Source organism: Gobio gobio (assembly GCF_949357685.1).
Source record: "Gobio gobio genome assembly, chromosome: 8".
Lineage (NCBI taxonomy): Eukaryota > Metazoa > Chordata > Actinopteri > Cypriniformes > Gobionidae > Gobio > Gobio gobio.
The window spans coordinates 39,249,192-39,276,961 of NC_137114.1; the positions used below are offsets into that span (position 1 = coordinate 39,249,192).

Genomic DNA, 27,770 nt, shown 5'->3' on the forward strand with positions numbered 1-27,770 from the left:
GTAATAGTACTTATTATTAGTTAATTTAGTTAGAATGAACTTATTTAGTTAATTGCAACTGTTTAAAGTATTATTATTAGTATAAGTATTGTTAGTATTTATACTAATTTGATAGACACTGTTGCCTATATATTGGACACATGTACATTGCCAGTTGTTACCAATGACATCTTTAAATCTTACTGGAAGATAGCAGTACGAACTAGTAACAACTATAAAGTAACCATTTTGATTATAGTATGCCGTATGTCATTGCATATGACAAGTAAAGCAACTAGAGAAATGTATAAAACTTGTACATTAGAAGAAATGCTACTAGTAAAGGCCTGTACACACCGGGACGAATATCGCACACGCTTATCGCCAGCGTTTTTCGTGACGTTTTTCGGCGCTTCTTGAGTGTTCACACCCAAGCAATTTTCACTGGCGATGCGCAGAGTGAACGTGCACATTCAGTAGATGGCGCTCCCGGTACACAAGATGGTGCTGCGGCCCTTTTTACGCTTCTGACACTCGCTTGTCACACAGAAGAAGAGGAGAGACAGTATTTACGTGCTTGCCAAAACCACAGATATTATGTCTATGGCCAAAACCATTCACACACTTTTTGCTAACTGGCAGGCAGCATTAGCAGCTAATTTTCTTCTTTGTCTACTTACTACTTCTTCGTCGTATCATTGTGTGCTCGGCAAGACCGATTTTGTGCTTGTGCGCCACCCAGTCGTGTTTTACTGTCACTTCAGCAGCTCCAGGCACGTGAACAAAAGCTCTGATCTCATTGGTCGGGCAGTTTTTAACACGTCGCGTCAAAATAAAAAAAACAACCCGAGGCTTTTTTTTAAAAATGACGCTTTTACGCCTGGCGTTTTATGCGTTGGTGTGCACACTCACATTGGCGCCCATTGTTTAGTCACGAGGCGTTAAACGTCGGCGATAAACGTGTGCAAAAATCGTCCCGGTGTGAACAGTCCTTAACAGTTGGTATATAAACTAGTACCCAAATATCCATAAATATAGTATATATTATCCATATTATCCATATAGTATCCATAAATAGGTATTTGTCTAATAAATACGTACTACTAAAACAACCAGTAGATACTACTAACTACTAACATAAAATAGCAAATGTTAAGTTTTAAAGAATAAATGTTAAAATGGCTTGCCATATAGGTGCCTCACTCATGATGTAATAGTCCTTATATGGGAGTCAAGAGGCCACATATCAGCAGTGATGATGATGGCACATTAGAGGTCTTCTAAGAACAAATGCAATATGGGAGAATGAGTCATCCCATATTACCATTTCTAGCACCCCTCCTGTATGGAGTTGAGGATTTTGGGGATGACACAATTATGGTAACATTTAGGATAGTGTGTCTCATGTTTTGTCCATGCTCAGAAAGGGCATAGATACATTAGATATTAGACCGATGGAAAAGACAAACAACTTGGTTCTTCATATGGGTCATTTTACAAGACTGGTGCAATCCCTTAGAGACGGGGCTAGTTGTCACATGGGGAATTTGGTTTAACTATATTCTCTTTATGAAGTCATTTCTTTTTTGTTGTTCTCTATAAGTAGGCCATTTAAGAAGTATCATAGATAAAGCTGGCCAAAATATGGAACAACCATACATGGTCACTTAAATAAGTGTCAGAATATGGAAGTGTTGGGAATATGGTACTTACGCATGGGAAATTATAGAATAGAATAGAATAGAATAGAATAGAATAGAATAGAATAGAATAGAATAGAATAGAATAGAATAGAATAGAATAGAACAGAACAGAACAGAATAGAATAGAATAGAATAGAATAGAATAGAATAGAATAGAATAGAATAGAATAGAATAGAATAGAATAGAATATTTAGGGTACAGGAACATGGCAATTACATATATGAAATTCCAGAATAGAATAAAATAGAATATAATAGAATAGAAGAATGACATAGTATATGTAAGTGTCAGTAAAATGGTAATTACAAATAGGAAATTCCAGAATAGAATAGAACAGAAGAATAGAATAGAACAGAAGTGTGAATATATGAAAATTACAAATAATAAAATTCCAGAATAGAATACAATAGAATAGAATATGGAAGTGTCAGGAACATGGTAATTACATATGGGAAATTCCAGAATAGAATAGAATAGAATAGAAGTGACATAAATATATGAAACTCCAGAATAGAATAGAATAGAATAGAATAGAATAGAATAGAATAGAATAGAATAGAATAGAATAGAATAGAATAGAATAGAATAGAATAGAATAGAATAGAATAGAATAGAATAGAATAGCGGGTATGGGAACATGGCAATTGCATATATGAAATTCCAGAATAGAATAAAATAGAATATGTAGGGTACATGAATATGGCAATTACATATATGAAATTCCAGAATAGAATAGAATATGGAAGTATCAGTAAAATGGTAATTACAAACTGGAAATTCCAGAATAGAATACAATAGAATAGAATATGGAAGTGTCAGTGAAATGGTAATTAGAAATAGGACATTCCAGAGTAGAATAGAACAAAAGAATAGAATAGAAGTGTCAGGAATATGGAAATAACAAATAATGAAATTCCAGAATAAAATAGAATAGAATATGGAAGTGACAGGAATATGGTAATTATGTATATGAAATTCCAGAATAGATAAGTGTCATGAATATAATTACAAACAGGACAATCCAATATAATTAATAAGCAACAGCAGAACCGTGAGTCAAGTTTATTTTCACATGACCATAGCGTCTGGTTTATACAATGTTGCCACAATATTTTTGGTTCTCCTTAAGTAGGCCCATACAAACCTTTTTTGTTCACAAAGGATTGTCCTGAAAAGGTGAAAAGGACATGCTGGGTTACTTCCTTGGCGATAATGCGGTTAACAGCTAGCTCTACTTGGCACAGTTCAGAACGGATGGCTCAGCTAATCGGCAGGGCTGTGCATGCGCAGCAGGATTGGGCCAAATCCACTGGCAGAGTGTTATTCCTTTTCCTCAGTGTTTCAAGTCCGTCCTTTCTCACCGTGATGTGAAATTTGTTCATTCACTAATGAATTCTGCCAAATATATTTTAAAAAAGGGACTTTGACATGTCAGATTTGCAGTTGGGGACTTTTCAGGTAAAACTGATCCATTTCCTCCAAGAGGATTAGTCTCGGGCAGATTATCTTAGCTATAGGGAGCATATGGGTGTTTGCTAACCACCTGTCTGCCTACTCAGGACATCAGACAGACAGGCACAGGCACAGAGGAAGACGACTGGAATGATTGGGCTGGATGTTTATCTATATCCAGATGGTCTTAGGGTTGCTTCACCAGAAGATATAGAGAAGTGGGAATCAGAGAGGGAAATGTATGAGCCGAACGTGCGTCTCTTTGTGGCTCTGTTCTCATACAACCCTGCGGTGATGTCACCCAACCCTGAAACAATGGAGGAGGAACTGCCTTTTGAACAAGGGCAGATCATTAAAGTAAAAAAGATTTTCTTCTTTTATCTTAATTCACAATCAGTCACAATGCATCGTCTTCAGATCACTTCTGTCCTGCTTAGCTCATGCTGTGTTGGGAAGCCTCAGAGTCAGCGGGATATGTTTTCTTGTAGGTATATGGAGATAAAGATGCTGACGGCTTCTATAGTGGGGAGACTGGCGGTCGCTTTGGTTTTGTGCCAAGCAACATGGTATCTGAGATTCCTGTGGAAGACGGAGAGCTTAAACGTCATCTGTTCCATCAGGGCTTTTTACCAGAGGAGACGCCTTCTATAGGCAAGTATTTTATTTGTCTTTCTTTTTATTTGATAAAACTATCCATGTAATTAATGCAATATTAAACTAGTATGGATATATTGATTGATTCATTTTAGCACCCAGTGATACTTCTAGTGCGCCGAGTGATGCGAAGGTCCACAGGATGCTGGCTATTTTTGATTATGACCCTTGGGAAAGTTCTCCAAACACGGACATTGAGGTAATTGCATTTCCCTGTTGTTTGATTCCCTGAAGTCCGATAAATATTGTAAAAAAAAATATTATCTCTATGTGCTCCGAATATTTATTTTACAGGTATTTGTGCGTGTGTGCGTGTGTGCGTGTGTGTGTGTGTGGTTCAGGTAAACCCTACACTCTAAAAAAAATGCTGGGTTAAAAACAACCCAAGTTGGGTTGAAAATGGACTAACCCAGCGATTGGGATGTTTTAACCCGCTGGATTAAAATGACCCATTCATTGGGTTAAAACAACCCAATTACTGGGTTAGTCCATTTTCAACCCAACTTGGGTTGTTTTTAACCCAGCATTTTTTAGAGTGTATGTTATGAGGACAAAATGTCCCCACAAAGATGGCAATATCGGAAATCCTTTTCCTTGTGGGGCCATTTTTTGGGCCTATAAATTTGAAATTGAAATTTGAAAATGTAAAAATGCAGAACATTTTCTGTGATGGTACACTCTAAAAAATGCTGGGTTAAAAATAACCCAAGTTGGGTTCAAAATGGACTAACCCAGCAATTGGGTTGTTTTAACCCAGCAATTGGGTTGTTTTAACCCAGCAATTGGGTTGTTTTAACCCAGCGATTGGGTTGTTTTAAGCAAACATTTAACCCAACCGCTGGGTTAAAACAACCCAAATGCTGGGTTAGTCCATATTCAACCCAACTTGGGTTAAAAAAATCTAAATAAAAAAAGTATTATGTCTATGGAAAGTCCCCATAAAACATGAAAAACCAACATGTGTGTATGCTTTATTTAAAAAATTTACATTTATGAAATATAAAATGTTTAATTTAAAAGTAATTATTATTAAACTAGAAATCGTAATGTTTTAATATTAAAATATTTACATTATTTTATTATACAAATAATAATCATATATTATTGTGATTTTTTTTTTAATGAAAATATATCATCAATATAAGAAATCTGGAATATTATTTATGGTAACACTTTAATTTAGAGTCCAATTCTCACTAACTAGTTTATTGATTATTGCTTATCACCAGTATTTTGATGCTTATAAAGCATATTAATGCCTTATTCTGCATGACAATATTCTACAAAAATAAGTAATTAGTTTATTGATGCAAAAGTCATAGTTAATAATTAGTTAATAATGAGAATTGTATCTAAAGTGTGACCTTATTTATTTATCAAATAATATATTAAACATCCTAGCTATGTATCGATAACTTGCTTAATGAAATTTCTCTTGAATGAATCTTAAAATATAATTTTTAATCTGTGTATTTTGGTTGTTTTCTTCTTTAGGATGAGCTTCCCTTTCGTGCAGGAGACATTATATATGTTTTTGGGGAAATGGACAGTGATGGATTTTATTATGTGAGTATTACGACTATACCATGCATGTGTCTTTTTTTTTTTTTTTAAAGATCATAAGTTAAAGAATTAATGTTTTATTGATCCAGGGGGATCTACATGGTTACCGAGGTCTTGTGCCATCAAACTTCTTGCAACCGCTGCCTTGGGATTAAATGAAATTAGCAATCATAAATCAAGAACAGAAGAGTGACCTCAGATTGTGAGCTTTAACCCACTTTACTGAATTCAGCTCCAACTATTCTGTTCATTTTTACCATATAAAGTGTCTTTTTCCCTGTAATGTACTGTACATGTACATACTGTACATATGCGCCCCCCTTAATGCATTCAACCTTCCCTTTGCTACATTAAGTTCAAGTACATTAAAGGGAATTTATTTCTGTATAATACAAAAGCTTTTAGAAACAGCTAGTGTATTATAGCCTTAAATGACTGATCATTTAATAATTATATTTTTTTACTTCAAAAGTCTTCTTTTCACCACTGAGGATTTAAGCTATTTTTATAATGTCATTCGTCTATGTGTTATTTCAACAACTCCACACACATATGCCATTGCTTAATTTCCCATTTCATAATTTATTCAACATACAAGTTAATGTGCATACATACAGATAAACACTTTCAAGAACAATCATTGCATTACAATCAGTCACAAACACATGATTTATTCATATTTCATATTCGGCATCTTTGGTGCTCCATCGCAGCCAACAGTACACTCATCCATAAAGTAGGAAACACTACACCGTGTAGAGACCTTTAGTAGTGCTGTCTACTTTATGAGTGACTGCACTGTACCTCTGAAGTTCCCGCCTCTTCTCTTCGCGGTCCAATTGTTACATTTCGTGCTTCCTCTTATCTCCATGTGCTCCGCATGTTCATTTTACAGCTATTTGTTAAACCTGTAACAAAATTCAATCAAAATGATGCAATTAAATAAGTCAGATATTGTTTAAACATGGCTGGATGTTCAGCTGCATCAACTTCATAGTTCATAGTGAGTCACTGCAAACCATAAAGGAGTTAAGAATCATTTTTATTGCCTATATGTAGTTGTATAACAGCTAAAAATGCAATATTACATGTGTCATAAACAAATTTTAAATAGAATAATGTATAATACATCCAGTTTTGCTGCTTTCTATGTATATATATATATATTTATTAATATAAAAAAAGGGAAGTCTGAACCTTTGAAATTGACATTAAATTTTTTTTGGTATTGCTATTCAAAACTATTTGTAAAAATAAACGAGTACAAAAATAAAAAATGAGTGTGTATTTATTTATTTTTAAATTATATTTAAGTTGTAGCAAATTCATAATCACAGTCACATCAAGCTACCATCTTATATCATTTAACCCAAGTTAATAAAAACACAGTAATATTTAACCAATATTTTAGATTAAACCGAAGAGCAGCGACTTACCAGTTCTCTGCCTGCTTGATCCCGGAAACAACAGAGAAAAGAGAAAGAAGTTGTCGCCTTTTAACACTTTTTAGGCCACATGGTGCAAACCACAGGAAGAGGCCCTGCAGTCGCTGTCTTAAAGAAGCACAAATTCGCACGCCTATTGGACTACAGCGAGTTTCGTTCGAAGACAGACTCGAATCAATTCCTTTTAAGGGCATTTTAACCGATAAAAGTCAGATCAGAAATGACAGAATAAAGCCTGTGGTCTTTAGCATACATACAAATCACACAATGAAATAAAGAGGAAGTCTAGTAAACATGTGATCAGATTGCATCAGGCTTCCACATAGCCTGACTTTGTCTCTTTAAAGATACAACATTCAATCTTCAGCTTAAACAACAGCTTTGTTGGTCTATGAGAAGGTATCATCAATGGAAGATGTACTCATGTTTTGTGTGAGTTATTATCAATAGCTTCACAATGGCTTAAATATATGAAGCATAATGTTGCTTGCAGCTCTTTCCTGGGGGGAGGGGTGGTTGCTATGTTGTGCAAAACCACACTGTTTCATCAGCATATTACATATACTTTGAGTGGAAAATGAGGGTGTGATGTGTCATATAAATGTCACACGGGTGTCATTTAAAATCGTGGCTTGCTAATTTCACGTTACTTTTTACGGTAAGATGCTGATAAAAGTGAAACTGTTATAAATATTGATGTTTGAAATATTGTGCACGTTGTTAATCGAGCAGATGTGAGACTATCGAAATCAAAATTTAACATCAGACGCTCTTTCTTCGGTGTCATTTTCCTCCGATGCTCAAATTGAAAGACTTTTTGTCCCCTGAGTATATACTTTAATAAACAGGAGGGCCGCTCTCCAATTTCCCTGAACATGATGTACATGAGATGGACTTGGTTGTCTAGACAACCCAAACCTCAAACTCTCGTTTGACACGCACAGGAGGAAGTGGGGGATGTGCAGACACTTCTCTATGATGTACAATGATAATGTACCTAGTGTTGTGAACATTTTTTTACAGACGTCCCATAAAATGTAACCGGGCGGTTCTTCAAACATGGGCAGTTTTGGCTTTGTGGGCTTTAAGAAACTAAACGCTCTGAAAACATACTTTTCACATTTGCACTACAGTCTATTTGATTTGTTTAAAGTCAAAATTCTGTCATCGTTTATTCACCGTCATGTCGTTCCAAACCCATAAGACTTTAATTTATTCATCTTCAAAACACAAATGAAGTTTTTCATCTTTTAAATGAAATCTGAGAGCTTTCTAGAGAGCTGTGCAACTTCCACTTTGACGCGTCAAAATGTTCATAAAGAGATCATATGAATCACATAAAGTTCATATGAATCGAGCGGTTTAGTGCAAATTTTCTGAAGAGACTCAATCACTTTATATGATGAACAGATTGAATTTAGGCTTTTAATCACATATAAACATTCATCAACACACACATTAGATATCGTAAGTATCATGTTACGCAGCACGTTTGAGCTTCTGCAAGAACCAATGAGGTTCATTCTTGTGTTACGCTGCACATTTGAGCTTCTGCAAGAACCAATGAGGTTAATTTTCGTGTTACACAGAATGATTGAGCTTCTGCAAGAACCAATGAGGTTCATTCTCATGTTACGTAGCACGTTTGAGCTTCCTCAAGAACCAATGAGGTTCATTCTCGTGTTACGCAGCACATTTGAGCTTCCTCAAGAACCAATGAGGTTCATTCTCGTGTTACGCAGCACGTTTGAGCTTCCTCAAGAACCAATGAGGTTCATTCTCGTGTTACGTAGCACGTTTGAGCTTCCTCAAGAACCAATGAGGTTCATTCTCGTGTTACGCAGCACGTTTGAGCTTCCTCAAGAACCAATGAGGTTCATTCTCGTGTTACGCAGCACGTTTGAGCTTCCTCAAGAACCAATGAGGTTCATTCTCGTGTTACGTAGCACGTTTGAGCTTCCTCAAGAACCAATGAGGTTCATTCTCATGTTACGCAGCACGTTTGAGCTTCCTCAAGAACCAATGAGGTTCATTCTCGTGTTACGTAGCACGTTTGAGCTTCCTCAAGAACCAATGAGGTTCATTCTCATGTTACGCAGCACGTTTGAGCTTCCTCAAGAACCAATGAGGTTCATTCTCGTGTTACGCAGCACGTTTTATGCTTCAGCAAGAACCAATGAGGTTCATTCTCGTGTTACGCAGCACGTTTGAGCTTCCTCAAGAACCAATGAGGTTCATTCTCGTGTTACGCAGCACGTTTGAGCTTCCTCAAGAACCAATGAGGTTCATTCTCGTGTTACGCAGCACGTTTGAGCTTCCTCAAGAACCAATGAGGTTCATTCTCGTGTTACGCAGCACGTTTGAGCTTCCTCAAGAACCAATGAGGTTCATTCTCGTGTTACGCAGCACGTTTGAGCTTCCTCAAGAACCAATGAGGTTCATTCTCGTGTTACGCAGCACGTTTGAGCTTCCTCAAGAACCAATGAGGTTCATTCTCGTGTTACGTAGCACGTTTGAGCTTCCTCAAGAACCAATGAGGTTCATTCTCATGTTACGCAGCACGTTTGAGCTTCCTCAAGAACCAATGAGGTTCATTCTCGTGTTACGCAGCACGTTTTATGCTTCAGCAAGAACCAATGAGGTTCATTCTCGTGTTACGCAGCACGTTTGAGCTTCAGCTAGAACCAATGAGGTTCATTCTCATGTTACGCAGCACGTTTGAGCTTCCTCAAGAACCAATGAGTTTCATTCTCATGTTATGCAGCACGTTTGGCCTTCTACAAGAACCAATGAGGTTCATTATTGTGTTACATAGCACGTTTGAGCTTCAGCGAGAACCAATAAGGTTCATTCTCGTGTTACGCAGCACGTTTGAGCTTCGTCAAAAACAAATGAGGTTCATTCTAATGTTACGCAGCACGTTTTATGCTCTAGCAAGAACCAATGAGTTTCATTCTCATGTTATGCAGCACGTTTGGCCTTCTACAAGAACCAATGAGGTTCATTATTGTGTTACACAGCACGTTTGAGCTTCAGCGAGAACCAATAAGGTTCATTCTCGTGTTACGCAGCACGTTTGAGCTTCCTCAAGAACCAATGAGGTTCATTCTCGTATAACGCAGCACGTTTGAGCTTCAGCAAGAACCAATGAGGTTCATTCTCGTGTTACGCAGCACGTTTGAGCTTCCTCAAGAACCAATGAGGTTCATTCTCGTATTACGCAGCACGTTTGAGCTTCAGCAAGAACCAATAAGGTTCATTCTCGTGTTACTCAGCACGTTTTATGCTTCAGCAAGAACCAATGAGGTTCATTCTCCTGTTACGCAGCACGTTTGAGCTTCAGCAAGAACCAATGAGGTACATTCTCATGTTACGCAGCACGTTTGAGCTTCAGCAAGAACCAATGAGGTACATTCTCATGTTACGCAGCACGTTTGAGCTTCCTCAAGAACCAATGAGGTTCATTCTCGTGTTACGCAGCACGTTTGAGCTTCAGCAAGAACCAATGAGGTACATTCTCATGTTACGCAGCACGTTTGAGCTTCCTCAAGAACCAATGAGGTTCATTCTCATGTTACGCAGCACGTTTGAGCTTCCTCAAGAACCAATGAGGTTCATTCTCGTGTTACGCAGCACGTTTTATGCTTCAGCAAGAACCAATGAGGTTCATTCTCGTGTTACGCAGCACGTTTGAGCTTCAGCTAGAACCAATGAGGTTCATTCTCATGTTACGCAGCACGTTTGAGCTTCCTCAAGAACCAATGAGGTTCATTCTCGTATAACGCAGCACGTTTGAGCTTCAGCAAGAACCAATGAGGTTCATTCTCGTGTTACGCAGCACGTTTGAGCTTCCTCAAGAACCAATGAGGTTCATTCTCGTATTACGCAGCACGTTTGAGCTTCAGCAAGAACCAATAAGGTTCATTCTCGTGTTACTCAGCACGTTTTATGCTTCAGCAAGAACCAATGAGGTTCATTCTCCTGTTACGCAGCACGTTTGAGCTTCAGCAAGAACCAATGAGGTACATTCTCATGTTACGCAGCACGTTTGAGCTTCAGCAAGAACCAATGAGGTACATTCTCATGTTACGCAGCACGTTTGAGCTTCCTCAAGAACCAATGAGGTTCATTCTCGTGTTACGCAGCACGTTTGAGCTTCAGCAAGAACCAATGAGGTACATTCTCATGTTACGCAGCACGTTTGAGCTTCCTCAAGAACCAATGAGGTTCATTCTCATGTTACGCAGCACGTTTGAGCTTCCTCAAGAACCAATGAGGTTCATTCTCGTGTTACGCAGCACGTTTTATGCTTCAGCAAGAACCAATGAGGTTCATTCTCGTGTTACGCAGCACGTTTGAGCTTCAGCTAGAACCAATGAGGTTCATTCTCATGTTACGCAGCACGTTTGAGCTTCCTCAAGAACCAATGAGGTTCATTCTCATGTTACGCAGCACGTTTGAGCTTCCTCAAGAACCAATGAGGTTCATTCTCGTGTTACGCAGCACGTTTTATGCTCTAGCAAGAACCAATGAGTTTCATTCTCATGTTATGCAGCACGTTTGGCCTTCTACAAGAACCAATGAGGTTCATTATTGTGTTACACAGCACGTTTGAGCTTCAGCAAGAACCAATAAGGTTCATTCTCGTGTTACGCAGCACGTTTGAGCTTCCTCAAGAACCAATGAGGTTCATTCTCGTATAACGCAGCACGTTTGAGCTTCAGCAAGAACCAATGAGGTTCATTCTCGTGTTACGCAGCACGTTTGAGCTTCCTCAAGAACCAATGAGGTTCATTCTCGTATAACGCAGCACGTTTGAGCTTCAGCAAGAACCAATAAGGTTCATTCTCGTGTTACTCAGCACGTTTTATGCTTCAGCAAGAACCAATGAGGTTCATTCTCCTGTTACGCAGCAAGTTTGAGCTTCAGCAAGAACCAATGAGGTACATTCTCATGTTACGCAGCACGTTTGAGCTTCAGCAAGAACCAATGAAGTACATTCTCATGTTACGCAGCACGTTTGAGCTTCCTCAAGAACCAATGAGGTTCATTCTCGTGTTACGCAGCACGTTTTATGCTTCAGCAAGAACCAATGAGGTTCATTCTCATGTTACGCAGCACGTTTGAGCTTCTACAAGAACCAATGAGGTTCATTCTTGTGTTACGCAGCACGTTTGAGCTTCAGCGAGAACCAATAAGGTTAATTCTCGTGTTACGCAGCACGTTTGAGCTTCAGCAAGAACCAATGAGGTTCATTCTCGTGTTACGCAGCACTTTTGAGCTTCCTCAAGAACCAATGAGGTTCATTCTCATGTTATGCAGCACATTTGAGCTTCCTCAAGAACCAATGAGGTTCATTCTTGTGTTATGCAGCACTTTTGAGCTTCTGCAAGAACCAATGAGGTTCATTCTCATGTTACGCAGAACGATTGAGCTTCCTCAAGAACCAATGAGGTTCATTCTCGTGTTACGCAGCACGTTTTATGCTTCAGCAAGAACCAATGAGGTTCATTCTCATGTTACGCAGCACGTTTGAGCTTCTACAAGAACCAATGAGGTTCATTCTTGTGTTACGCAGCACTTTTGAGCTTCTGCAAGAACCAATGAGGTTCATTCTCCTGTTACGCAGCACGTTTGAGCTTCAGCAAGAACCAATGAGGTTCATTCTCGTGTTACGCAGCACTTTTGAGCTTCCTCAAGAACCAATGAGGTTCATTCTCATGTTATGCAGCACATTTGAGCTTCCTCAAGAACCAATGAGGTTCATTCTTGTGTTATGCAGCACTTTTGAGCTTCTGCAAGAACCAATGAGGTTCATTCTCATGTTACGCAGAACGATTGAGCTTCCTCAAGAACCAATGAGGTTCATTCTCGTGTTACGCAGCACGTTTTATGCTTCAGCAAGAACCAATGAGGTTCATTCTCGTGTTACGCAGCACTTTTGAGCTTCTGCAAGAACCAATGAGGTTCATTCTCATGTTACGCAGCACATTTGAGCTTCCTCAAGAACCAAAAGGTTCATTCTCGTGTTACGCAGCACTTTTGAGCTTCTGCAAGAACCAATGAGGTTCATTCTTGTGTTACACAGCACGTTTGAGCTTCCTAAAGAACCAATGAGGTTCATTCTCATGTTACGCAGCACGTTTTATGCTTCAGCAAGAACCAATGAGGTTTATTCTCGTGTTACGCAGCACGTTTGAGCTTCAGCAAGAACCAATGAGGTTCATTCTCGTGTTACGCAGAACGATTGAGCTTCCTCAAGAACCAATGAGGTTCATTCTCGTGTTACGCAGCACGTTTTATGCTTCAGCAAGAACCAATGAGGTTCATTCTCGTGTTACGCAGCACTTTTGAGCTTCTACAAGAACCAATGAGGTTCATTCTCGTGTTACGCAGCACTTTTGAGCTTCTGCAAGAACCAATGAGGTTCATTCTCATGTTACGCAACACGTTTGAGCTTCCTCAAGAACCAATGAGGTTCACTCTCGTGTTACGCAGCACGTTTTATGCTTCAACAAGAACCAATGAGGTTCATTCTCGTGTTACACAGCACGTTTGAGCTTCTACAAGAACCAATGAGGTTAATTGTCGTGCTACACAGCACGTTTGAGCTTCCTCAAGAACCAATGAGGTTCACTCTCGTGTTACGCAGCACGTTTTATGCTTCAGCAAGAACCAATGAGGTTCATTCTCGTGTTACACAGCACGTTTGAGCTTCTACAAGAACCAATGAGGTTAATTGTCGTGCTACACAGCACGTTTGAGCTTCCTCAAGAACCAAGGAGGTTCATTCTCGTGTTACGCAGCACATTTTATGTTTCAGCAAGAACCAATGAGGTTCATTCTCGTGTTACGCAGCACATTTTATGTTTCAGCAAGAACCAATGAGGTTCATTCTCCTGTTACGCAGCACGTTTGAGCTTCTGCAAGAACCAGTGCTTTAAGTGGGCCGGTACGCGCCGATACTCAGTACCGCCACTTCCAAATATAGCTCTTCAGCGTACCGCCACCTTTCCGTGCGCCCAGAACGTGCTTTTAGCGTACCGGTACGCTCATTTGCGAGCAGAGACTACATTACCCATACACCCTTAAGTTTTACAAGTGAAAAGCGCATGCGTCGCTTTTGCTGCTGTCTGTAGCAGTGTTGCCAACTTAGCAATTTTGTTGCTAGATTTAGCAACTTTTCAGACTACCTTAGCAACTTTTTTTTCTAAAAGCACCTAGCAACAAATTTAGCAATTATTTTAAATTTATTTGGCAACTTTTAGCAACTTCTGGAAAGTGACTCTAATCCAAACAACACACGTACAAGCTAGCTCAATAGGCAAGCGGTTCATTCATAATTCCTTAAGATCGCTGTGGAAATGTGGGAATCGCTGTAAAAACCGGACGATCATTTAGGAAGCATATTTACGGAGCCCTGCATATGACATGCAGGAAAAAAAACTAGTAGGCTAAATCGTGCACACTATTTATAAATCGAGGGAACAAATGAGTAAATCGTGTGGACGGTTTAGCAAATCGAGGGAACAAATTTGTACAATTTTGCACACAATTTACTTTTTTTTTTCTTGCACGTCATGTGTGGGGCTCGATCCGTACATATTAACTAACACATTGCTTTAAGTAATTTTACAAACAAATCTAAATTAGCATTTCAAATAATATCTAAGTGTTACATAATGACGTAGTTTTGCCTTGCGATTACGTAATGACGTCATAGCACAATGACGTCAGAACGTCATTTGGCAACTTTTAGCAACAACTCGATCTGCCTTTAGCAACTTCCCCTGAAAATGTGTTGGCAACAGTGGTCTGTAGGCTTGTTTGAGATGCGCCTCGCCTGAAATTCAGCCGAGACTATGCGGCTGCAGTGAGGGGAGGAGTGAAAAAAGTGCAGGCAAGACGGACAGTTCTCTCTTCTCGTAGTGGATCAGACACCTGCGAGATCACAGGCGGATATCGCGGGATTCACACTCGTGCGCTTTGTTGCTGATGAACTGGATGTAATTTAAGTTCTTTTGCTTTTATATGAAAATAAATATGATGAACAAGACACCCAAAGTTTTTGTTATTTATTTTCATTCGAAAGACGTGTTTATCAATCATTTTTACTTTAATTACATACTAGTTTTTAATAAAAACCTAACAAAAATTGTTGTCATATATATAAAAAAATATATATAAATGTTTTATATACTTTTTTATATATGACAACAATCACATAACCCAGAGAGAGATCGCACTGTCTGGGAGTTTGGGAATATTCAAACATAAAAACATGATATCAGAGTTAGTTTTAAAATCAAACATTTTAAAAAAGAACCATTCATCACAGTTGTTTAAAGCAATAAGCATTAAGCTGTGTCGTCAGCAAGTCGTTTCCCATCATGCTTTTGCTCAGCGCAGTCGGTGGAGAGCAACTGCGCTCGACTGCAGAATCCGACACATCCGCCTTTCGCTCGTGAGAGTTTTTTGACATACGTCAGCATGACATCAGAGCAAGGCGGACCGCCCTCGGACACATTTCTAACCGGCATCTTGCGCTGATCACCGGTGATCGGTTCTGCGCAGATTTTGCTCATCTCAAACAAGCCTAGTTTCTACAACTCAATGTGGTCCGGAGAGGGTGTGTGAAATGCGCAACCATAGCTGCTTGGTTAAAATCCAAAGCACTTCGGTCGCGGTCACAAGTGGTGACGAGGACGAGAGTGACACTACTTCTACCAATGACAACAGCTGCATGTTGTAGCTATAGTTTCTAACTGTGTTGCTATTTGATTAGAAAAAAGAAAGAAAAAAGTTAACATTGGCCTGCATGGTAGGCCTAATGAGGTGCCGTCAATGGTCTTGCTTTGTAAATAAACCCTTATTGTAACAAATGCTATAGTTAAACAATTACAAGAACTATATGTTAGTTCTAAGGCTGAAAACAAGTTAGAACGAGCTTTAAAATACGGACCTTCTTGAATTATTGACTAAACAATCCCCCCATAGCCACGCCCCCAACAAAGCCCCGCCCCCTCTGGTGAGTACCGGCACTTTATTTTTTCCACTTCAAGCACTGGCAAGAACCAATGAGGTTCATTCTCGTGTTACGCATCACGTTTGAGCTTCTGCAAGAACCAATGAGGTTCATTCTCCTGTTACGCAGCACGTTTGAGCTTCAGGAAGAACCAATGAGGTTCATTCTCCTGTTACGCAGCACGTTTGAGCTTCTGCAAGAACCAATGAGGTTCATTCTCCTGTTACGCAGCACGTTTGAGCTTCAGGAAGAACCAATGAGGTTCATTCTCATGTTACGCAGTACGTTTGAGCTTCAGGAAGAACCAATGAGGTTCATTCTCCTGTTACGCAGCACGTTTGAGCTTCAGGAAGAACCTGTGAGGTTCATTCTCCTGTTACGCAGCACGTTTGAGCTTCAGGAAGAACCAATGAGGTTCATTCTCATGTTACGCAGTACGTTTGAGCTTCAGGAAGAACCAATGAGGTTCATTCTCCTGTTACGCAGCACGTTTGAGCTTCAGGAAGAACCTGTGAGGTTCATTCTCCTGTTACGCAGCACGTTTGAGCTTCAGGAAGAACCAATGAGGTTCATTCTCATGTTACGCAGCACGTTTGAGCTTCAGGAAGAACCAATGAGGTTCATTCTCCTGTTACGCAGCACGTTTGAGCTTCAGGAAGAACCTGTGAGGTTCATTCTCGTGTGTCAAGCAGGTTCGGTTGAACTTCTGTTTATGTTCGCTGATCAATGTTTATAATATATGTGAATAAAAGCCTAAATTCATTCTGTTAATAACAAAAAACAATCAAATATCTTCAGAAAATGTGGACTAAACCGTTCATTGTGTACATGAACCACAGATATTTTTCTTTTTAAAGTCATGGTCATTTCCACTACTGTTTAGTTTTCAGTTAATCTCATATGATGTATTATGTTTAATATCTTTGGGAGACATTTTTGGGCCAACTCCTTTGTATTGCTTGCTAATTTCATGTCTAGCAGTTATTCATCCAAAATACACACAATTTAAAAAAAAAATAACACTATTTGCGTAAAATTGGGCAATATTACAGCTTGATTGGAAATTATGCATAATAAAAAAAGCGGAAAGGTGCACTCTAAAGTACGGTAGTATATAAATAAAATATAAATTCTAAATATAAATATATAAAAGTTTTTACCATTATGTGCCTTTCTTAAAATATAACAATTGATCTTTTCACAATGAACTTTTACTATATTTTATGATTTTACATCTGTGTCTGGGACAAGGGTAAAACAATAAACTTTACACATAAAACCTGTTCAAACGTAGTAAAAATAAATGATGGAGGCGTAATTAAAAGTTTCTAAGAAATTTGTTATGTGTGACCTTCATACAACAAAAAGAAAAGAGCTATAATATGAAGATTTGTTAGTAAGAAATCAATACCTGAGACATGAAAGCAGCCTACTATTTTGAGTAATTGCTCTATTTCAAAACATTTGCAGTTTGCATATCCAGCGTGTGTGTGTGTGTGTGTGTGTGTGTGTCATACAAAAGCATCAGAGCTTATGAAAGCTGAAGGTCGAATCTAAAGGTCAAACCTAGAGGACGTTGTTTGCCTCCCTTTTATCAGTCACACAAATCACGCATTGAGCAATCCACTGAGACAAATGGATCCGTTATCAACTTCACCATTAACTTTAAAGTGTTTTACAGCTACTTCGATGCTTGCCCTGTAAAATATGTTCTCACTGTTCAAGCAGGAGGGGTTGAGCCTGGACTTGCGTATACACCTATTTCTGTACAATACAGGATTAACTCCTGAAATAAACACCACGGTATAGATAGCGTCTTTAAACTAACTGCGTGAAAAGATGGGTATTATCCATGCACACAGGTTTAGATTAGGGTTAATTCAATTATCTTCTTTGCCTTAATATGTAAGACGAGCTAAATGCCTTCATTGTGGCTTCATCACATTTTTGAGACATAAAAGATAGGACTACATTAAAGATTCCCCCCTTTTTTAATTTATACACTCTCAGAAAAAAAAGGTACAGTGGAGGTACAATTTTTTTCGTTGGGGAACAAAACATATAACTGTACACAATTGTTCCTTATGCTACAATTATACCATTGTTTTCTTCTACTTAAAGGTACAAAAATAGGTACCACCCCAGTGACGGTCACTTGTACCTTAAAAGGTACAATTTTGTTTACAAATCGTTGTCTTTTACATCACTATTACTTTCTTGTAGACTTTTTAAGTAGAGCTGCGAGTCAGAAAAACAAGTCCAAATGTTGCATGCCCGCAGATATTCTACCTCATAATCACCACAAGATGGCGTGATTATTTAAATATGAACCGATCACAGACCATATTCTATTCAAAATGCATCAATACTTTTATTAACACACTCTGTAAAAAAGGTTCTAATAACTTTGAGGTATAATGCACTCTTTAGGTACAAAGATGTAACCCAGTAACAGCTTTTGTACCTTTTTTTCTGAGAGTTATTAAATGTAACCTTTTTATTATGTTTTCATTCATTTAATTTGTACTGTTGTCCTGTTTGCTTACTGCGCCAGGAGTACGGAATATTAATTAGTGATTACTGATAATAACTGACAATAAGTGTTTTTTTCATGTAGTACTTAAAAACAAGTAAAAGTTTGTAATGGGTGGAGAAAATCTTTATCAGGTTAGATACACTGATTTACTCATAATTAACAGGAAACTTTATGATACATTCTAATACAAATGAATTCTATGGTCACCAGGTTTTGAGCTGTAAAACGTGAAAGGAGGGGACACAGAGATAGAGCTGTTATAAAATGCTCCTCCGATGAATCCCATCATAAAATTCATTCTCTCCTCTTTAGCTGGGTTGATCTTTCAGGTGGATTTTTAGATCCAAATATTAAGGATGAATGTGCTCTATCTTTCCATACTTACTATGTCATGTAGGTTTGCTTCAAGTGCAGGTAGGTGGGTTAAATGGTTTGTGTATATGTCATATTATTTATCATACAAACAGATTTAGCGACTGCTGACTTAGGGAGCTTTGAGTTCATCAATCCATCATTTTGGATTTTTATTGGCTTTTAGTGAACATCTGTACTGTATGTGTCGGAAGGCCTGTTTATGCAGCAGCAAATGATATTTGAGTTAAAAATATGCTGCGATATTATCTATACTGAAATTATAGTGTATCAATAGTGTTGATGCGCATTATGCTGAATGTGAATAGAATACAAATGTATACTGAATGACTGAACTGTATGTGCATACTCTATTAAATGTTATTACATAATAAATGTTATTACACATTACAACTTTAATTTCTTTCAGACTGGTGTTATCAGTCTCAAGTAACTTGCAACAGCACATGTGCAGGTGAGAATTGAGCCTTGTTCAATGTCATATTAAATTAAATTATAAAGAAAAGAAAATACACTATCGTTCACATAAGATTCAGTGCTTTTTACTGCATCTTTGATAAGGGCAGCCTTGATGAGCATAAGAGACTTCTTTAAAAAAAAAAAAAAAAAAGAATTAAACCTCAAAGATTTTGAATGGTAATATATGATTTATATACTAACATAGCATGATCTTTTTTGTATAGGACCGGAAGAATGGGCAACCATTGACGCAAACTGTGGAAATATAAAACAGTCACCCATTAACATTGTAACAACGAATACTTCCATAGACAGTCGTTTGACCCAAGTGCAGTTTACAGGCTATCAAGAGATCATCAGTAGTGTCATTATAAACAATGGACACACAGGTAAGTTACTTAAACGGATAGTTCGCCAAAAATGAAAATTCATTCTCACCCGTTCATTCTCAGTCATTTACTCACCCTCAACAAGTTGTTCCAAGTATGAGTTTCTTTCTTCTGCTGAACACAAAAGAAGATATTTTGAAGGATATGCACTCTAAAAAAAATCTGTAAAAAAAGTGCACACTGTACTGTATTAATTTATTTATTTTTACAGTTTTACCTGTATTTTTAATTTTGCATTTCATTGCGTTTTAGGGTTAACAGAAATGTCTGTAAAACTACTGATAATGTCTGATTAATGAGCTGCCAGTGCTTTTTCTGCTATTTTACGTATTTATTTTTTACAGTGTGAAACCAAACAGTGATGCTCCCCATTAACTTACAGTATTTTTTCCATACGATGGAAGTCAGTGGGGCCCATCAACAAAAATCTTTTGTTGTGTTCAGCAGAAGAAAGAAACTGATACAGGTTTGGAACAACTTGGGTGTGAGTAAATGATGACAGACATTTCATTTTTAGGTGAACTATCCCTTTAAGTATACTTTTTACAGTGAATAGCCTTTACACATATTATTTCACTTTTTAAACACTTTTTTGTCATATATTTTGCCATCTTTAGTGCAAGTGAATCTGCCAAATAGAGCAACAATTAATGGGGCCAATTTAGGAGACACTTACAAAGCTCAGCAGCTTCACCTGCACTGGGGCAAGAATGGTGGACCCGGATCAGAACATACTATAAATGGAGAAAAATACCCTATGGAGGTATTAAGCTTTTTCATTCTTAAACCTATATTTGTGAATCGATAAAGAACTATAAGCATGTGTTATATCTTTAACAGCTGCACATTGTACATATAAAAGAAAATTACAGCTCTGTGGAACAAGCCCTTGATGACGCTTCTGGAGTGGCTGTTCTTGGATTTTTTTATGAGGTAAAACCACAGATGCATTGGTCCCACTTTAAATTAAGTGTGTACTAACATTTAATTTTGCACTTAATTTTACATTGTACTTTTTGTTAATTGTACTTAAAGGTGCACTATGTAACTTTTCCGTCCACTAGAGGTCGCTTATTCAAAATAAAGGCATAGTTTGATGATGCCAAGTTTGAGCGCAGAATCTTTGGACATGTGGTCTTAACCTAGCCTGGCTCCGCCCTCCAACATACTTCCACTCAATTTTCATTTTCCTTCAGTACTCCGTCTGGGATTGCGGTATATTTTTTGGTTTTCTCCGGTCAAATTTTAACCGATCCAATCCGCGAACAGAGGGAGTGGCTGAGAACGATGGCGTTGATGTCGTGCGCTAGTTTGAGATGACATGCGTCACGACCAAACGTTAGCGATTTAAACTTCAACAGAGTACCCGCCTTCAAGGAAGTTAACGCTTGTCAATGGAGAGTGGCCAGACTCTCTGTACAAATGAAATGTACGAGAGTATGGTAGGACCAGGGCTGCGTTTCCCAAAAGCATCGTAAGCCTAAGTGGATCGTAAAAACGATCGCACGAATCATCTCACACTTACGGTCCGTTTCCCAAAACCATTGTAACTTAAGTAGTACTTGAAAATCTTCGTAGAACTACGTGTGCTCTGGAGTATTCATAACTCCCCAAGTGCATCGTAAGAAGACAGAGCTATGAGGTCACCTGCAGGACAACCGGCGAATTGCACCTAAACTTTACTCCTGTCCAATGTTACTTTAATATTGTTTTTATGTATATTTCTTTATAAATGTTTCATTTTTTTTGTTTGATTAAATTCATTTAGAATAATTTAATAAAGAAATAATAATGAATAAATAAATAAAATAAAAACTACATGACTGAACACTGAATAAATTAAGGAATGAAAAAGTGCACTGCTGTATATGGACATTCATAGGGATTGTATGCTTATTTACAGTAATACAAATAGCTATTTAAAAGGGTGATGAATTGAGAAATCAACTTTCCCTTGAGACTTTTATATATAAAAGTTCATTGTGATAGAAGAATATCCTGTAAGTGATGTCATAGAATGCAGAAGCACCGCCTCAAGCCCGCCCACCGACTCGTGGAGCTAAACGGGTCGCGCTACCGACCAATAAACATGCCGGTTCCAGCTCACGTGCGTAAGACATTGCGCCTTTGGCCGCTTCTTTTCACGGCGGAATTGATTGTAAACAAGATAGAGGTCGAGACTGGATTTGCAGACATATTGAGATTAAAACACAATGCTGTGCCTTCTATATTGGATCCGACAGGAATGGTGCAATACACACTTATGTGGATAAAACATGTTTTTATATGTGTTGTATTGCATTTACAGATCGTTTGATATCTATTGATAACACACCTTAGCACGCGGTCACAGGCTGGAGAAGGTGTTATTGGTTCGTGGTCAGACTCGGACTTGTAACGCCGGAGCTCGCAAAGCCCAACGTCCCGGGGCTATGTGTTTTTCAGACGGACTATCACCAGCCTGCCGACAGGCTATAGTGAAATAACATTCCTTTCTTGCACGCACTCACGTGTGAGTGTGTGGATGGTTCGCGATTATATTCACTGATCGGGCCGGCCAAGTAATACAAAAATAACATTCCAATCAATCGCGGGTGGATGAGAGATGAATCATTGTGTTTGTTTGATAAAGATATTTTTCGAGCCCTGTGAGCGTTTCTCCAGACGCTTTCAAAACAATTCCTCACGTGTACTGAGGGGAGCTGAAGCTCATTAAATATGCAAATCTTATCCAATCCTAACCGTGGGCGTTTACTTCCAAGTCTTCAGTGCGGCACGCCCATCAAAACCGAGCGTTGCTTCAGAGAGCCTCAAAACCAAGGCAGAAAATAGCCTATTACTTATTCATTATGATGTTTTTGAATGTAAAAACCACGCGAACATCATAAGTTGACCTCAGACAACAGTATAAAAAAATGTAAAAAGCCAATTCATGACACCTTTAAATTTGAAACACTTAAGAATACTGTAGTATTTCATGGAGCCTTAGTTTTTGAGGGGTTCAACAAACACAAGGACATCAAAACACTGAATCTAAATTTATTTGAGTTTGTTGTTTGTTCCCTAGGATTTGCAAAAGACATTGCACAAAGTCCTAACTACATAATGGAAAAGAATATTTCATGTTGCACAAGAGATTATTAAAACATGTACTGTAAGTAGTCATGATTAACCAACATTAAACAATATTACCTGAATCATCCGGCAAGATAATTGGCACCAAAATGGAGGGCCTTGCAAACCTCATCTCCTCCAGTGCCAGTCTCCTCTCCTCTCCTGCTTGGCCTTCTTGAGGTCTGTGAGCTGCTGCTGAAAGTTGATGTCCCTCTCATTGGCATCTTTAAGACATTTTCTGATGTCTTTTAGGGCATCTAGTTTCTCCCTCTCCAAAGAGTCCTGACTACAACCACAGACATTATTCTCAAAGCGCTTGTGGTCTGAAAATTGAAGATGGACGTCATGGGTAGGCTGTTGGGTGGACTGGGAGATAGCAGGTGTCTGCCAATGGGAGGTGAACCTGATTGCTCCTGTGAGCATGATGGACCTGGTTCAGGTTCAGGCATTACTATTCCTCCATGGAGGTCAATACCACCACAAATCCCATGAGGCCAAGTATTGACAGTGCCTTTTCTTCTTCCAGTGTAAGAAGGGGGAGTCATTTGGCCCACCATGCACCTGTTTTATTATATGTTGACCTCTGTGGTACCCTTGAGGCTTGCAAAGTCCTGCCACTTCTTCCTGACCTCCTTTCCTGATTTTAATGCCCCTGCTTGCAGTTAGTTTTACATCAATATCCCAGATTTTTTTTGTTTTTGTTTATTTGTATGACTGCCATTAAACCTACTGAAAATCTTAGGACCCCATTGAAAACGAGATGATTCATCTCGATGGGTTTATCCTAAAGAATAAAAATTGTTATAAAATTATGTTTGTTTAGCTCCACCTGTAAAATAACATTAGTTTCCTCTCTTTTAAAAAAATTATTTTCTTTGTTTTTTGTTTTGATTCAGAAATTGTTGTCTCCACCTAACCTATGTGCTTAGATTTTTGCCCTTGTAGCAAATGATAATTAGGCTAAACATTTTGAAATACAAGCGTGTGCCACAACTGCGAGCCATTCTATCCGGTGACTTTTCAGCACTTGACAAATGGACAGCGCCTCTTAAAGGCCCACTGAAATCAAAATTGAAGTTGTTTAGCTTTTAGTATGACTATGTTAGCCTTAAGGTTAGGAATAAGCTGGTGTGTTCCAAAACATTTACATTTACATGTATGCATTTAGCAGACGCTTTTATCCAAAGCGACTTACAACTTGGGGGTACACGAAGCGATTGGTCATGAAGAGTCGAGTAAGTGCAACAAGTGCAAAACAATGAAAACATTTGCATTTAGGAGATATAAGCATTCAAAACTTAAAGTCACTCACTTCCGTTAAAATGAATCACAGATTTTGATGACATCATCGCAGATTTCACCAACTCATCAAATCTTCTGTCCAATCAAATGGTCTCTAGAATCTGAAGCGCCCGCCCCCTACACTATAAACAGACGCTGAAGCTGCATCTGAAATCGGTCAGCTGTTCACACATTTACTAATTTCTACATGGTGAAAGGCACATAGCGCACTATACATGCAATAGGAAACGATTCAGACAGTGTAAATATGCTTTCAGTTGAGGCGAATGAAGTCTGGTTTCACGTTACTTTGACGCGCACTGCCGCAGCTCACACACATAGTCTAGTCCAGAGCCGTTGACTAGAGACACGAGAGCGCAGCGCGGATCATATGCACGAGTCGTGCAGACAACAAAACATATTGGCCCCATTTAGGCCCCGTCCACACGAAGCCAGAGCTTTCCCTATCCAATCAATTTTTTGGGGGGGGTTTCAAGAAATATCTGCATACACACGAGAGCATTGAAAACGGCTCAAAACGATGTAGTATACATGCCAGACCAGTATGTGGCGCTGTAATTCTGCCACAGAAATACACTAAAAACGGAGAAGAAGAGTAGTGGCTAGAAGGGGTACAGCAACGGTCGGAAGTGAGGCAAAATCTTACAATAAAATAGCAATAAATAAATGTGCTACTTACCATATGTGTTTTATTAACGCCTATACCTACCCCAAACCTAAACCTACCCTTACAATAATGCAAATACAGTAATTAAATGACGAAATATTGATGTGCGCATGCCGTAGTAGTATCCCTTCTAGTCTCGCCCAGCGCAGGACGTGGTCACAAAAAATACGGATTGGCTGTACACACGAAAATGCAAGGGTGTCGTTTTAGATTTATCCCCTCTGGGACCCGGTTTCATGCTCCCAAAACGCCGGATCTGTGTGAACGAAACGCTGATACGATACAAAATTTTAACATATACAGCTAAACACGTCTCCGTGTGGACGGGGCCTTAAATTCTGCACACAATGCTGTATTTCAAAGCAATATAGAGGAGATTATGATGATAAACGGTTAGAGATTAGGAGGAAACTGGCTTTACCAAACAGAAAGGTTCTAGTCAAACTGTGGTATTAACGAAACGCTATTGGCTGTTTCGAAAAAGGGGAGGAGCTGTTAACAGCTGGAGCCGCTTTAGGGGAAATTACGTCAACACATTGAATAATGCTGCACGTTTCAAGGCACTTCAGTGGGCCTTTAAGTAGCACTTAAAGCACAGCTGCGTGCGGTCTTCACCTCACAGACGGTGGTAAAGAATGGGGATAGGACTCAGGCAGAAATCATGTCCATGGATGCGATTATTAAAGTTACTGTAGTATGAAGCAGAGCAGGACCGGGTATTGTGGGAGCTGAGCAAGGCGGCTGAAGCGATTGTTAATAAGATGAAGGCAACACACGCCTCGTGAGCAGCAGGACTTTTATTATGCCACAGTCGCCAGCACCACTTCTGCTTTTCTGGTCATGAGTATGAGGTAACGCAGCTCTGTTTATCATATTAGATACATCTGAGTGTGTTGAAAACGATGTTATGACGTTACTCTGTGCATTCGCTCGGCGGCTGCTATGACACTTGTTGCACACTGCAGTGAGAGTAAAGCGTTTCTGCAGAATAAAAGGCGAGGATAATGCAGATATGACGCAATCGACAGGCGACTCCCTCACATGTCCCGGTTCCTTGGGTAAAATAGCAATTTTCTCACGATTTACAAATATTTGGAAACATTTGGGATATTGTAAGTACTCAACTGAACAACATAACACTGGCCTAGTGGTTTTTGGATATTTTACTGAAAAAAATTACATAGTGCACCTTTAACTTGTGTTTATTACATCTAAAATTACACTGTTGACCCTTTCCTGACTCTTATCACACCCTTATCCCATCTCAATTCCAGAAAAAGTGTTTTGCAATAGAACATGAACACAATAAGTTCCTAATATTTTTATATGTGCATAGGAGCTAAAGACACCTATAGTGTGACTGCTGCTGCCATAAATGTTTTGGTATTTACAGCTAATAAAACCGTAGTTTATTGTATCTATCTTTAAGGAATCAAAAGATGCCAATAAAAAATATGAAGCCATCATACATTCTCTGAAAAACATCACACACTCAGGTAAGATTTTATTTTTATTTTTATCTACCTTCAAAGATTAATAAATATGCCAAGTCACTCAAGGACACAATATAATATGAGAGGAACCTGTATAATGTTTCATTGTTCATGCATGCTATATTTAGAGAGAAGAAGAGGAACTTCATGACACTTTATAAATACATTTTTTCTAGGCACCAATGTAACACTTGGAGATGTATCATTAGACATGCTTATTCCCTCCCATGATAAATTGGAGAAGTACTATCGCTACCAGGGGTCTCTCACCACACCAGGCTGCTCTGAAGCTGTGGTCTGGACAATATTTGAGGAAACGATACCACTCAGCAAAGAACAGGTAGTTTATTACCTCTGTATCCACCTTATTTTGCGACGTGAAAGTAAGCTATGTTAATGTGCGAGGCTTACGATTCATTAGCCGCTATACACTCTAAAAAAAAAGGCTCGTAATCATATGGGAACCTTTTTTAGTGCTATATAGCACCAATTTTGGTGCTTCAGTGGTTCTTCTCTGAAGAACCGCTGAAGAACCTCTGAAGAACCGCTGAAGAACCTCTGAAGAACCGCGCGCGGCCACTTGAACTGTGTTTAGTGATCACTGATCAGTCACGCACATTAAAGAACATCAAAACGTCATTTATAGTTTGAATTTCATGATAATATGGACTGAATACTTAATATGTTCGTGTGGGAACTCGGATTGAAGTGTGTTCCGCGCTTACAACAAGCCGACTGTTAACTGTTAAACATTACATTCATAACCGTTCGGCACACGCGTGCACCGTACCGGAAGCCCTGTACCGAAACGGTTCAATACGAATACGTGTACCGTTACACCCCTAATATATATATATTATATATTATATATATTATATATATACGAATAATCTTTTGTTTTGCTCGGGTTTTCGCAGTTTCCCCTATTAACTCCAGTCACGCAGCAGCTCTTTTGCCACTCAGTCCGGCTGAAGGGGCGTGTTCCGGCGGGAAAGTGACATCAATGCATCCTCTATTTACACATTTCGCTCTCACATTAAAAATAAGGTGGATAAATAAGTGAAACTTTAACAAAGAATGAAAGAATAGCCGTCTTCTCTTTGTCTTGCAGCTTTCTGCATTTTCCAACTTGATGTTTTCTGATGGGACTACCATGGTGAACACATACCGGCCCGTTCAGATGCGCAATGAACGTGGGGTGTATTATTCTAGGGGTTTTGTTTTTTGTGTTAGCACTGCTTTATTGATCAGCTCTGTTTTCACATCACTCTATGCTCTCACGGTCTGATTTATGGCTATTGCTCAAAGCAAGTTATTTATTTCTTAATAATGCAAGAAGACAAATCAAACTGTATTGTTGTTCAGCCATGTGTGCCTTCGATATTGTTGTAATAGTTAGGATAACTAACATAAAATGAACCTGCAGCACATCCCACGTCAGACACCTTCTCGAATGTCTATCTATCTGTAATGAATATTATTTATACAAAAGTTATAATTAAACTGATATTGGTGTAAAAAACGTTGTAAACATTTACACAGCTATGTTATAAGAATGTAAAAAATTATATTTTTTCCTGTTTTGAATCCTATTTGTGGAAAGTATAAATTGAGCA

At 38.6% G+C, this 27,770-nt stretch overlaps 2 protein-coding genes across 2 annotated transcripts; both read left to right on the forward strand.

Moving 5' to 3' along the window:
- The first annotated feature begins 3,018 nt into the window (after positions 1-3,018).
- Positions 3,019-6,617, forward strand: LOC307130987 (RIMS-binding protein 2). Its single transcript, XM_079824350.1, has 5 exons — positions 3,019-3,492; positions 3,624-3,786; positions 3,885-3,988; positions 5,284-5,355; positions 5,442-6,617. The coding sequence occupies exons 1-5, from the start codon at positions 3,286-3,288 to the stop codon at positions 5,505-5,507; spliced, it is 612 nt and encodes a 203-aa protein (XP_079680476.1). The 5' UTR covers positions 3,019-3,285; the 3' UTR covers positions 5,508-6,617.
- Positions 6,618-17,661: 11,044 nt separating this feature from the next.
- On the forward strand, positions 17,662-27,669 carry ca4b (carbonic anhydrase IV b; the record flags this gene model as incomplete). Its single annotated transcript, XM_079823345.1, has 7 exons — positions 17,662-17,665; positions 19,414-19,578; positions 20,196-20,341; positions 20,419-20,511; positions 26,091-26,157; positions 26,331-26,494; positions 27,266-27,669. The coding sequence occupies 7 exons, from the start codon at positions 17,662-17,664 to the stop codon at positions 27,440-27,442; spliced, it is 816 nt and encodes a 271-aa protein (XP_079679471.1). The 3' UTR covers positions 27,443-27,669.
- Positions 27,670-27,770: the final 101 nt, after the last annotated feature.